Here is an 11,729-nt window from a genome sequence, read left to right as displayed (position 1 = left end):
TGTGGCACATATACACCATGGAATACTATGCAGCCATCAAAAAGGATGAGTTTGTGTCCTTTGTAGGGACATGGATGCAGCTGGAAACCATCATTCTCAGCAAACTATCACAAGAACAGAAAACCAAACACCGCATGTTCTCACTCATAGGTGGGAACTGAACAATGAGATCACTTGGACTCGGGAAGTGGAACATCACACACCGGGGCCTATCCCTGGGAGGGGGGAGAGGGGAAGAATTGCATTGGGAGTTATACCTGATGTAAATGATGAGTTGATGGGTGCTGACGAGTTGATGGGTGCAGCACACCGACATGGCACAAGTATACATATGTAAAAAACCTGCACGTTATGCACATGTACCCTAGAACTTAAAGTATTAAAAAAAAAAAAAAAAGAAAGAAAATTGCAGAAAAAGTTTTCAGTGTAAGATAAGAGGAAAAATGTGTTGGTAATATCAAGGAGAATCTAAACATTGTACTGTCAGACTAATGCTTTCCGTGGGTGAAAACTGGAACTGTCAGATTAGATAAACATCTATTCGACGATCTTCAGTTACCACTGAGACGTTGCTGAGGCACAACACTAAGAAAACACATGTAATTGTCAAGGGTGGCAGGGCAGTGTTGCTCTCAAAGTCCTGCCTGACTGACAGGGCAGAGACTCTTCCTCACTGCTCCAATCGGCTTCCCGACAGCTCCAGGGTTTCCTGAGGAAGCCTCCGTCCACCTTCATCTACCTCGGGCGTGTCCTGCAGAGCCCTCTGGTGAAACAGCTTCAGGTTCTGCCTATTTTGACGCTGCCTAAAGGAGCCCACGAAGACGTAAATGATGGGGTTGGCACTACTGTTTAGAGAGGACAGGAAAATGGAAACTAGATGGACATGACAGAAAATGCCTTCCAAATCCAGGTGAATCCCAGTAGACAGGGCCCACTGAATGCTGAAGGGCAGGCCGTAGAGTAGGAAGACCAGCACTTTGAACAGGATGGTCATGTATCTTCCGGGATCCACAGAGAATCCTGACCAGCAGGACCAGGCTGGACTTACAGAGAACCACACATAAAAAAATCAGCCACAGGACTGTGATGAAATCTGATGTTTGGCACCAAAGAGAACCAGGATCACTAAGCAGGAAGTCACAGAACCTCCACTGCAGGATGCTCCACAGCAGGGACAGGACCCATAGCAGGAAACACACGACCACTGACAGGTGTGTGGGGTGGCGGCAGCGGTACCAGATGGGCCACAGGACTGACAGGCAGCGCTTGGTGCTCATGGTGCTCAGCATGCTCAGGCCTGTAAAGTAGAGAAAGGTCGTCACAGGAATGAGGATTTTGGAGATGGGATGACAGATATTGATGAGTGAGGCGGAACATATAACGTTGCCGCTGAGGAAAAGGAAGACGGCCATGGACAGGTTGAGGATGTAGATGGAGAAGGCGTTCCTGCTCATGCGGAAGCCCAGGAGCCAGAGCACAACAGCGTTTCCTGTCAGCCCGACAAGGGAAATGATGCACGTCAGTACCGTGAGGCTCAGGATCCGCTTATAGCAAGGAGTCTCCTCAGTTCCGTTGATTGGTGTCAGTTCTGTATCCAAGGCTGGGATGGTTGGATCCATGCTCAGAAACCCTAATCTGGTGTCCCTGGGAACACAAACCAGATGTGATCACCAGCTGTATGATCTCTGATTCTCCCCACCACCCTGCCATGTGGGATTTACTGTTCTCATTTTAAAGAGGAGAGAAACAGAGGCTCACAGAGAATAAGTCACCTATCAAAAGGTGGGAGTCCTAAAATCCAGTTTGAAATCCAGTTCTTGCTGACTCTGAAGCCTGACTTCTCCTTATTGCCACACAAGTTCCGTACTGACGTGGGAATAACATTAGGATCAAAACACCCCCACTCAAGTGGCCAGGGCTGTGGACCCGATCATTACTCTATCCTGGGCCTGACATTTTCTCTCAGGTGGAGGAATTCAGATACAGAAAGAGGTGGTTGTGACACCCTCATGACTAGGACTGGTGATCCATGGACAGGAAAGAAGACCATGAATTATGAACTGGAGGAAAATGTGACCTTCGCTAGGATAAGAGTGAAAATGGCTGGGCCTGGTGGGTGAGAAATAACTCAGTGTGTCAGTCATTGCAGACAGGACCACATTTTACGTTTTATACTCCTGGTGCCTATTTCCATGATCAGCACACTGTGCTCTTCATAAATATTCATTTAATGAATGAATGCATGCATGAGGAGCCTAATGGTAATGGTAGATTTTGGTGAAATGGAAAATAAAAATGAAAGCACAATGTAAGGCATTAGAACACACATTTGTAATTATATGAAGATAATTTCATTAATCAGAAATGTATTTGTGGACAGCTCTATCTGTGTTGAGAAGAATGATTGATGTGTGCCCAAAACCAGAAAATGACCACTGATGTACCTTTGAAATGAGGTCTCAGTGTAGCTTTGCTGAACACCTAGAAGCATTTTTGTACACAATGTTTGGGTAGGGTGTGGTTCTGAGCTGAACTGTTCAGCAATAGAATAGAGGAAAGAGTAAGTGTGAGTGAGGTCTGAGTGCAACTGAAGGAATATCTATGGGGGACTAGTAAGTGTTCTGCTCCGTATACACAATGTAATCCCATTTCTTTCTCTCTTTCAGGAGATCTGTGGTTCATTTCTCTGTTGATGAAAATATTTGTATTAGCAGAGTCCATCAGGGAAATAGGGCTAGTATAGGGCTTGGAGTATAAAGAGAGATTCAGGCAGACTTCAACTGGAGAATGAGGGCTGGGTCTAATTTGGGAGAATAACAGCAGCTGATTGAGAGTTTATTAGGTATTGCCTCTTTTAATTATCTGAAGAGCCTACGAGGTAAGAATGCGTATGATTCCCAGGCCAATAATGCATTGGAGCACAAAAAGAATGAATTATTTGTCCTGGGACTTATATAGTATGAATTTGAGCCCAGTGGGGCTGACTCCTGATCCAGTCTTTGACCAGCCCTTTCGAACCAGCACAATTCTGTGTTGATTATACATGTTAGAGGGAGTAAAGCAACAGAGTGATTCTCAAGTAGAATCCAAGTTGGCAGTCAAAATTGTGGGTTGAGAAAAATACCAAACTCCAGATAGAGAATGAGAAGCTAATCAAATAGGGAACAATATAGAGGAGAGTGAAAGTCATTTAGGAACAAATTCAGGAGTTCCTTTTTGCCTATCTGAGGCCACCTTTGCTCTGGAATCCAAGAATGCACATGGACAGGAGGCTTCCATGTGGGAAGAAGATGCACCCTCTGCTGGGAATACAGAGAATCGTTTCAGTAGGATTGGTACCAATTCTTTGAATGTCTTCAGCTGTGAATCCATCTAGTCCTCTACTTTTTTTGTTGGCAATTTTTAAAATTTTTATTTCAATTTCACTGTTTTTTATTGGTCTATTCAGAGTTTCTCTTTCTTTTTGGTTTAATTTACGAGATTTGTATATTTCCAGGAATTTATGCATATCCTCTAGGTTTTCTGGTTTGTGTATGTAAAGGTGTTCACAGTAGCCTTGAATGATCTTTTGTATTTCTGTGGTGTTGGTTGTAATATCTCCTGTTTCATTTCTAATTGAGCTTATTTGGACCTTCTCTGTTATTTTATTGGTTAACCTCATCAATGGTCTATCAATTTTGTCTATATTTTCAAAGAACCAGATTTCTGTTTCACTTATCTTTGTTTGTTTGTTTCAGTATCATTTAATTCTGCTCTGATCTTTGTTATTTCTTTTCTTCTGCTAGGTTTGGGTTTAGTTTGGTTTTCCTTCTCTAGTTCCTTGAGGTGTACCTTAGATTGTCTATTTGTGCTCTTTCAGACATTTTGATATGTGCATTTAATGCTATAAACTTTCCCATTAGCACCACTTTTGCTGTATCCCAGAGGTTTTATTCTTCTTCTTCTTATTATTATTATTATTATACTTTAAGTTCTAGGGTACATGTGCACAACGTGCAGGTTTGTTACATATGTATACATGTGCCATGTTGGTGTGCTGCACCCGTTAACTTGTCATTTATATTAGGTATATCTCCTAATGCTATCCCCCCACCACAATAGGCCCCGATGTGTGATGTTCCCCTTCCTGTGTCCAAGTGATGCAATTGTTCAATTCCCACATACGAGTGAGAACATGTGGTGTTTGGTTTTCTGTTCTTGTGATAGTTTGCTGAGAATGATGGTTTCCAGCTGCATCCATGTCCCTACAAAGGACACAAACTCATCCTTTTTGATGGCTGCATAGTATTCCATGGTGTATATGTGCCACATTTTCTTAATCCAGTCTGTCACTGATGGACATTTGGGTTGATTCCAAGTCTTTGCTATTGTGAATAGTGCCGCAATAAACATACGTGTGCATGTGTCTTTATAGCAGCATGATTTATAATCCTTTGGGTATATACCCAGTAATGGGATGGCTGGGTCAAATGGTATTTCTAGTTCTAGACCCTTGAGGGATCACTACACTGTTTTCCATAGTGGTTGAACTAGTTTACAATCCCACCAACAGTGTAAAAGTGTTCCTATTTCTCCATATCCTCTCCGGCACCTGTTGTTTCCTGACTTTTTAATGATTGCCATTCTAACTGGTGTGAGATGGTATCTCATTGTGGTTTTGATTTGCCTTTCTCTGATGGCGAGTGATGATGAGCATTTTTTCATGTGTCTGTTGGCTGTATGAATGTCTTCTTTTGAGAAGTGTCTATTCATATCCTTTGCCCACTTTTTGATGGAGTTGTTTGTTTTTTTCTTGTAAATTTGTTTGAGTTCTTTGTAGATTCTGGATATTAGCCCTTTGTCAGATGAGTAGATTGCAAAAATTTTCTCCCATTTTGTAGGTTGCCTGTTCACTCTGATGGTAGTTTCTTTTGTTGTGCAGATGCTCTTTAGTTTAATTAGATCCCATTTGTCAATTTTGGCTTTTGTTGCCATTGCTTTTAGTGTTTTAGACATGAAGTCCTTGCCCATGCCTATGTCCTGAATGGTATTACCTAGGTTTTCTTCTAGGGTTTTTATGGTTTTAGGTCTAACATTTAAGTCTCTAATCCATCTTGAATTAATTTTCATATAAGGAGTAAGGAAAGGATTCAGTTTCAAGTTTTTACTTATGGCTAGCCAATTTTCCCAGCACCATTTATTAAATAGGGAATCCTTTCCCCATTACTTGTTTGTCAAAGATCAGATTTGTCAAAGATCAGATGGCTGTAGATGTGTGGTATTATTTCTGAGGATTCTGTTCTGTTCCATTGGTCTACATCTCTGTTTTGGTACCAGTACCATGCTGTTTTGGTTACTGTAGCCGTGTAGTATAGTTTGAAGTCAGGTAGCGTGATGCCTCCAGCTTTGTTCTTTTGGCTTAGGATTGTCTTGGCAATGCAGGCTCTTTTTTGGTTCCATATGAACTTTAAAGCAGTTTTTTCCAATTCTGTGAAGAAAGTCTTTGGTAGCTTAATGGGGATGGCATTGAATCTATAAATTACCTTGGGCAGTATGGCCATTTTCATGATATTGATTCTTCCTGTCCATGAGCATGTTATGTTCTTCCATTTGTTTGTGTCCTCTTTTATTTCACTGAGCAGTGGTTTGTAGTTCTCCTTGAAGAGGTCCTTCACATCCCTTGTAAGTTGGATTCCTAGGTATTTTATTCTCTTTGAAGCAGTTGTGGATGGGAGTTCACTCATGATTTGGCTCTCTGTTTGTCTGTTATTGGTGTATAAGAATGTTTGTTATTTTTGCACATTGATTTTGTATCCTGAGACTTTGCTGAAGTTGCTTATCAGCTTAAGGAGATTTTGGGCTGAGACGATGGAGTTTTCTAAATATACAATCATGTCATCTGCAAAGAGGGACAATTTGACTTCTTCTTTTCCTAATTGAATACCCTTGATTTCTTTCTCTTGCCTGATTGCCCTAGCCAGAACTTCCACCACTATGTTGATTAGGAGTGGTGAGAGAGGGCATCCCTGTCTTGTGCCAGTTTTCTAAGGCAATGCTTCCAGTTTTTGCCCATTCAGTATGATATTGGCTGTGGGTTTTTCATAAATTGCTCTTATTATTTTGAGACATGTTCCATCAATACCGAATCTATTGATGGTTTTTAGCATGAAGGGCTGTTGAATTTTGTCAAAGGCCTTTTCTGCATCTATTGAGATAATCTTGTGGTTTTTGTATTTGGTTCTGTTTATATTGCTGGATTACGTTTACTGATTTGTGTATGTTGAGCCAGCCTTGCATCCCAGGGATGAAGCCCCCTTAATCATGGTGGATAAGCTTTTTGATGTGCTGCTGGATTCGGTTTGCCAGTATTTTATTGAGGATTTTTGCATTGATGTTCATCAGGGATATTGTTCTAAAATTCTCTTTTTTTGTTGTGTTCCTGCCAGGCTTTGGTATCAGGATGATGTTGGCCTCATAAAATGAGTTAGGGAGGATTCCATCTTTTTCTATTGATTGGAATGGTTTCAGAAGGAATGGTACCAGCTCCTCCTTGTACCTCTGGTAGAATTCGGCTGTGGTATCCCAGAGGTTTTAATAGGTTGTGTCCCTATTATGGTTCAGTTCATAGAATTTTTAAATTTCCATCTTGATTTCATTGTTGATCCAATGATCATTCAGGAGCAGGTTATTTAATTTCCATGTATTTGCATGGTTTTGAAGGTTCCTTTTGGAGTTGATTTCCAATTTTATTCCACTGTAATCTGAAAGAGTACTCGCTATAATTTTGATTTTCTTAAATGTATTGAGACTTGTTTTGTGGCCTATCATATGGTCTATCTTGGAGAATATTCCATGTGCTGATGAACAGAATGTATATTCTGTAGTTGTTGGGCAGAATGTTCTGTAAATATCTGTTAAGTCCATTTGTTCTAGGGTATACTTTAAATCTATTGTTTCTTTTTGGCTTTTTGTCTTGATGAGCTGTCTAGTGCTGTCAGTGGAGTATTGAGATCTCACATTATTATTGTGTTACCATCTATCTCATTTCTTAATTCTAGTGGTAACTGTTTTATAAACTTGGGAGCTCCAGTATTAGGTGCGTATATATTTAGGATTCTAATATTTTCCTGTTGGACTAGATGTGTTATCATCATATGCTGTTGGAGGCTGCACAAGTGTTTCTTATGATCAGGCACAATTGAAGCCTGTCAGTAACAATATGAACCTGTGATCAATTAAGCAGCTGACCAATCGTTACCTCCTCCTCCTTGCTCTTGTTACCCAATAAATATGAAGGGCTCAGAAGCTTGGGCGGTGACCTTAGCTCACTAGAAGCAGGAGCTCTTTTCTTCTTGTCTTCTCTCTTCTCCTCATGTTGCCTTTCCTTAAAACAGTTTCTTTTTTTATTGTTGTTATCATTTCTACGTTTGTCCTTTCATTCAGTCATAATGATGGTCTCAAGCAGTAACAGTAGTAACTGCTGTAGTGACAATCTCAAGTAGTAGTTGTGGCAGTCAGCCAAAAGTGGTGTCTGAACAGGGACTAACAGGGACTATCAGGGACAAACAAAACTGAAGAGACCTGAAGGGACCCAAAGAGGCCTGCAGGGATAAATAGAGGTAAACAGAAATAGAGATGAATAGAGATAGGTAGGGAGATACAGGGACTTGCAGGAACTTGGAGGAATTAACAGGTACTATAGGGACAGATAGGGATAGATAAAGACTAGCAATATAAGGTCAGTGCCCTAAAGAGGTACAAAAGTAGAGACTAGCAAAGACTAGTGGAGATTTGCAGGGACAGATAGGGTCCTATAGGGACTTGAATGAGGAAGGTCTCCTGGAACAGAAAAAACTAAAGCCCAGAAAAATCTAAAACCAACTAGACATTACAAGTCTGCCTGAAGCAACATAAGGTCAGTGCTCTGAAAGGGTGCTGGTCAGTGCCCTAGAGGTACAAAGAATGGGAAGTTTTTGAATCAGGGTAACATGAGGAAGAATTTGTTTATTTCCATTTCTTTTCTCTTTTTTGTTTGGAGTTTGGTATGTACCATCTTTTTGTTATTTCAGGATTTGAGAGAATTTTTTTGCCATACCTACAACATCTATCAAAAGTGCTGTAGGATGATAAGGAGAGGGAGGATGAAAATTGGCTTGTATTGTCTTTTGTGGCTACAGAAAGGCTAACTTTAACTTTGGCTTTCATGGATTGTAACATGCACTGGCACCTTGAGTTGTGCAGAGGACTTGGGAGGTTTTCTCGGAGCCTATCAAGATGTGGGAACTGAGCTTCATTGCTCTGCAGTATTGACTCAGGCAATGTCTAATTTGGTAGCCGACAGATCCAAAGGAAAACAAGGGTCAAGCACTAAAGTGGGAAAGTGTTATAAGTGTAGAAAAATTAGACATTTCAAAAAAGAACACTGCCAGACCACTGGGCAAATGGAATCTTGTAACACAGTTCCCCTCTCAACAGAAAAAAAATGCCAGGACTTTGCCCTCATTGCAACAAAAGAAATCACTGGGCTAATCAATGTCACTCAAAATTTCATCAAAACGGCACCCCCCTGTCAGGAAGCGAGAAGGGGGCCTGGACTGGGCACCTCAAACTATGAGGGCATTTCCCCATCCAGGCCATAACTCTGTCTCAGGGGTGGGTTTCTGGAGGCAGACTGATTCCCTTTCCCCCAGGAACACCTGGAAACACAAGATTAGATCTCCTAGAGAACAAATTATGTTAATTGAAAGAAACTCACTAAGATTCACGTTGATATTTGGGAATCTTTGCCAGCAAAATACATGGGATTTATTTTGGTAAAATTGTCTTAACTTACAGGCCCAAGATATTGATTTGGATTGTGAAGGAGAAATTCAGGTAGTGGTAATGTCACAGATCTTTGGGTTTTTGAACCAGGAGAATATGTTGCTCAACTGTTGCTTGTTCCCTTTAAGTTGTACCCTTCTCTACGTAAGAGGAAGCAAGAAGGTCAGGGATTTGGAAGTGCAACTAGGAGAGAGATTTATCTATGACAACCCATAGCATCTCATAGACCCACTTGTGCAGTTAAGTTTTGTGGGCTTATGGATATGGGAGCAAGAGAATGGTCTCTCATGGTAATAGATCTTGAAGATTGTTTACAAGAAAGATAAGCCTAGATTTGCTTTTTCTGTGTCTCCTGTTAATCAGAAAGAGCCTGTCTTTCGTTATCAATGGAAAGTTTTATCCCATGGTAATTAACCAAGAGGCAGAAGCTGAGTTACTGCCTGTAGAACAAATGCTTCAGCAACGGCCTGCCTCCCGGCTACAGCCACAAAAGCCTTTGCTTCTGTTTTAGTAGATGGGGATAAGGGTATGCTTGTGTTTTTGCAGGAGATGAACAAGCCATGCGGGTGCCCTCAAGATGTGTGTGACCATGGAATGGGAGACTGGAGGGACCCATGAATTCCAACTATAGACCTGGTTCCCCCAGTATGAGCCAAAAGCCAGTTGAATTTGAATTTGAACGCGAAGACAGAATGAGGACTGACCGGAGTCACGCTGACATCAACCCCTATAATATGGGGACAGATCAAGAAAACCACACAGGAAGCTGAGAAACTGCGGAGCACCAGGTTTCACCTTTTGCTGGAACTCAGAGGTACAACTGATGATTAACGGACAAATGCTTTCTGACTGGGCTCCTCTCTACCCTGGATACAAGAGACCCTAACAGTTAAGCAGGAATATCATCACCCTTATTCAGCATGAAGAAGTTGTGGAAGATGGACCTTCATCCTTCTGCAACCCTTAGGATTAAGGGTCCTCTTGTAAAAGGGAAGGGGGAAATATGTAAGAAGCATTCAAACCAGAGTGACTCCATTTTGAATAAGGGCTAAGAAAAATTAAGCTGGATCACCAACTGGCAATTAAGGACTGCACAGCCTGCAATTGCCTTGCTCAATTAATTTAAAAACAAAAAGGAGATGTTGGAGGCTGCGCAAGTGTTTCTTATGATCAGGCACAATTGAAGCAATCTGTCAGTAATAATATGAACCTGTGATCAATTAAGCAGCTGACCAACCGTTACCTCCTCCTTGCTCTTGTTACCCAATAAATATGAAGCGCTGAGATGCTCAGGTGGTGGCTTTTGCTAACTAGGAGGAGGGAGCTATTTTCTTCTCTCTGTGTTGCCTTTCCTTAAAAGTTTCTTGTTGTTGTTATTATTTCTACATTTGTCCCTTTGTTCAGTCATAAGGGTGATCTCAAGCAGTAACAGTAGTAACTGCTGTAATGATGGTCTCAAGTAGTAACAGTAGTAACTGTCATAGTGACCATCTCAAGTAGTGGTTGTAGCAGTCAGCCACAATATAATATCTGTCTTTGTCTTTAACTGTTGTTGCTTTAAAGTCTGTTTTGTCTGATATAAGAATAAGAATATAAGATATAAGAATAGCTCCTCCTGCTCACGTTTAGTGTCCATTTGAGTGGACTTTTTCCACCCCTTTACAGTGTTAGTATTGAGATGTGAGGTGTAATTCTATTCATAATGCTAGTTGTTGCCTGAATACCTTATTTTTTTTCATCGTGTTATTGTTTTATAGGTCCTGCGAGATTTAATCTCTGAGAAGGTTCTATTTTGGTGTATTTCAGGGTTTTATTTCAAGATTTAGAGCTCCTTTCAATAGTTCTTGTAGTGCTGGCTTGGTAGTGGCAAAATCTCTCAGCATTTGCTTATCTAAAAAAGGCTGTATCTTTCCTTCATTTATGAAGCTGTTTCATTGGATACAATATTCTTGCCTGGTAATTGTTTTGCTTAAGGAGGCTAAAGATAGGGCCCCAATCCCTTCTAGCTTGTAGGGTTTTTGCTGAGATATCTGCTGTTAATTTGATACATTTTCATTTATGGATTACCTGATGCTTTTGCCTCACAGCTCTCAAGGTTCTTTCCTTCATCTTGACTTTCTATAACGTGATGACTGTGTGCCTAGGTGATGATCTTTCTGTGATGAATTTTATGGGATTTTTTTGGGCTGCTTGTATTTGGGTGTCTAGATCTCGAGCAAGGCCAGGGAAATTTTCCTTGATAATTTCCTGAAATACGTTTTCCCAACTTTTAGATTTTTCTTCTTAGGAACACCAATTAGTCTTACATTTGGTCGTTTAACATATTGGGAACTCCAATTATTGTTAGATTTGGTCACTTAACATAATCCCAAATTTCTTGGAGGATTTGTTCATTTTTTAAAGTTATTTTTTATTTGCCTTTGTCATATTGGGTTAATTCAAAAGCCTTGTTTTCCAACTCTGAAGTTCTTTCTTCTGCTTGTTTGATTCCTTTCAGATTTTCCAGTGTATTTTGCATTTCTCTGTGTCCTTCATTTTCAGAAGTTCTAACTTTATAAATTTATGCTGTCTATTTATCTGGGGGAATTTTTTCTGTCCATATCCTGTAACATTTAAAATATTTCTTTTTTTTTTTTTTTTTTTTGTGGCCATTCAGAGATCTTTTCTTGGTTTGGATCTATTGCTGGTGAGCTAGTGTGATTTTTGGAGGGTGTGAAAGAACCTTGTTTTGTCGTAGTATCAGAATTGTTTTTCTGTTTCCTTCTCATTTGGGTATTTAGCAGGACGAGCCACAGACAAAACTCCTCAGACACCAAGTTAAAGAAGAGGTTTATTCAGCCAGGGCATCGGCAAGATTCCTGTCTCAAGAGCCGAGCTCCCTGAGTGAGCAATTCCTGTCTCTTTTAAGGGCTCACAACTCTAAGGGG

The 11,729-nt window shown here is 40.7% G+C and overlaps 1 protein-coding gene across 1 annotated transcript; it reads right to left on the bottom strand.

The window, feature by feature from the left end:
• Window positions 1-670: 670 nt before the first annotated feature.
• LOC126934683 (mas-related G-protein coupled receptor member X3-like) lies at window positions 671-1,619 on the bottom strand. The gene is given in 2 exon segments (XM_050755463.1): window positions 671-998; window positions 1,000-1,619. Coding segments are annotated over 2 exon segments (948 nt in total).
• Between the last annotated feature and the right edge of the window lie 10,110 nt (window positions 1,620-11,729).

Source organism: Macaca thibetana, chromosome 14, assembly GCF_024542745.1.
Source record: "Macaca thibetana thibetana isolate TM-01 chromosome 14, ASM2454274v1, whole genome shotgun sequence".
In the NCBI taxonomy this organism is placed as follows: Eukaryota; Metazoa; Chordata; class Mammalia; order Primates; family Cercopithecidae; genus Macaca; species Macaca thibetana.
Note: the sequence above shows the minus strand (reverse complement) of the source record. Positions and strands in the feature narration are given on the sequence as shown.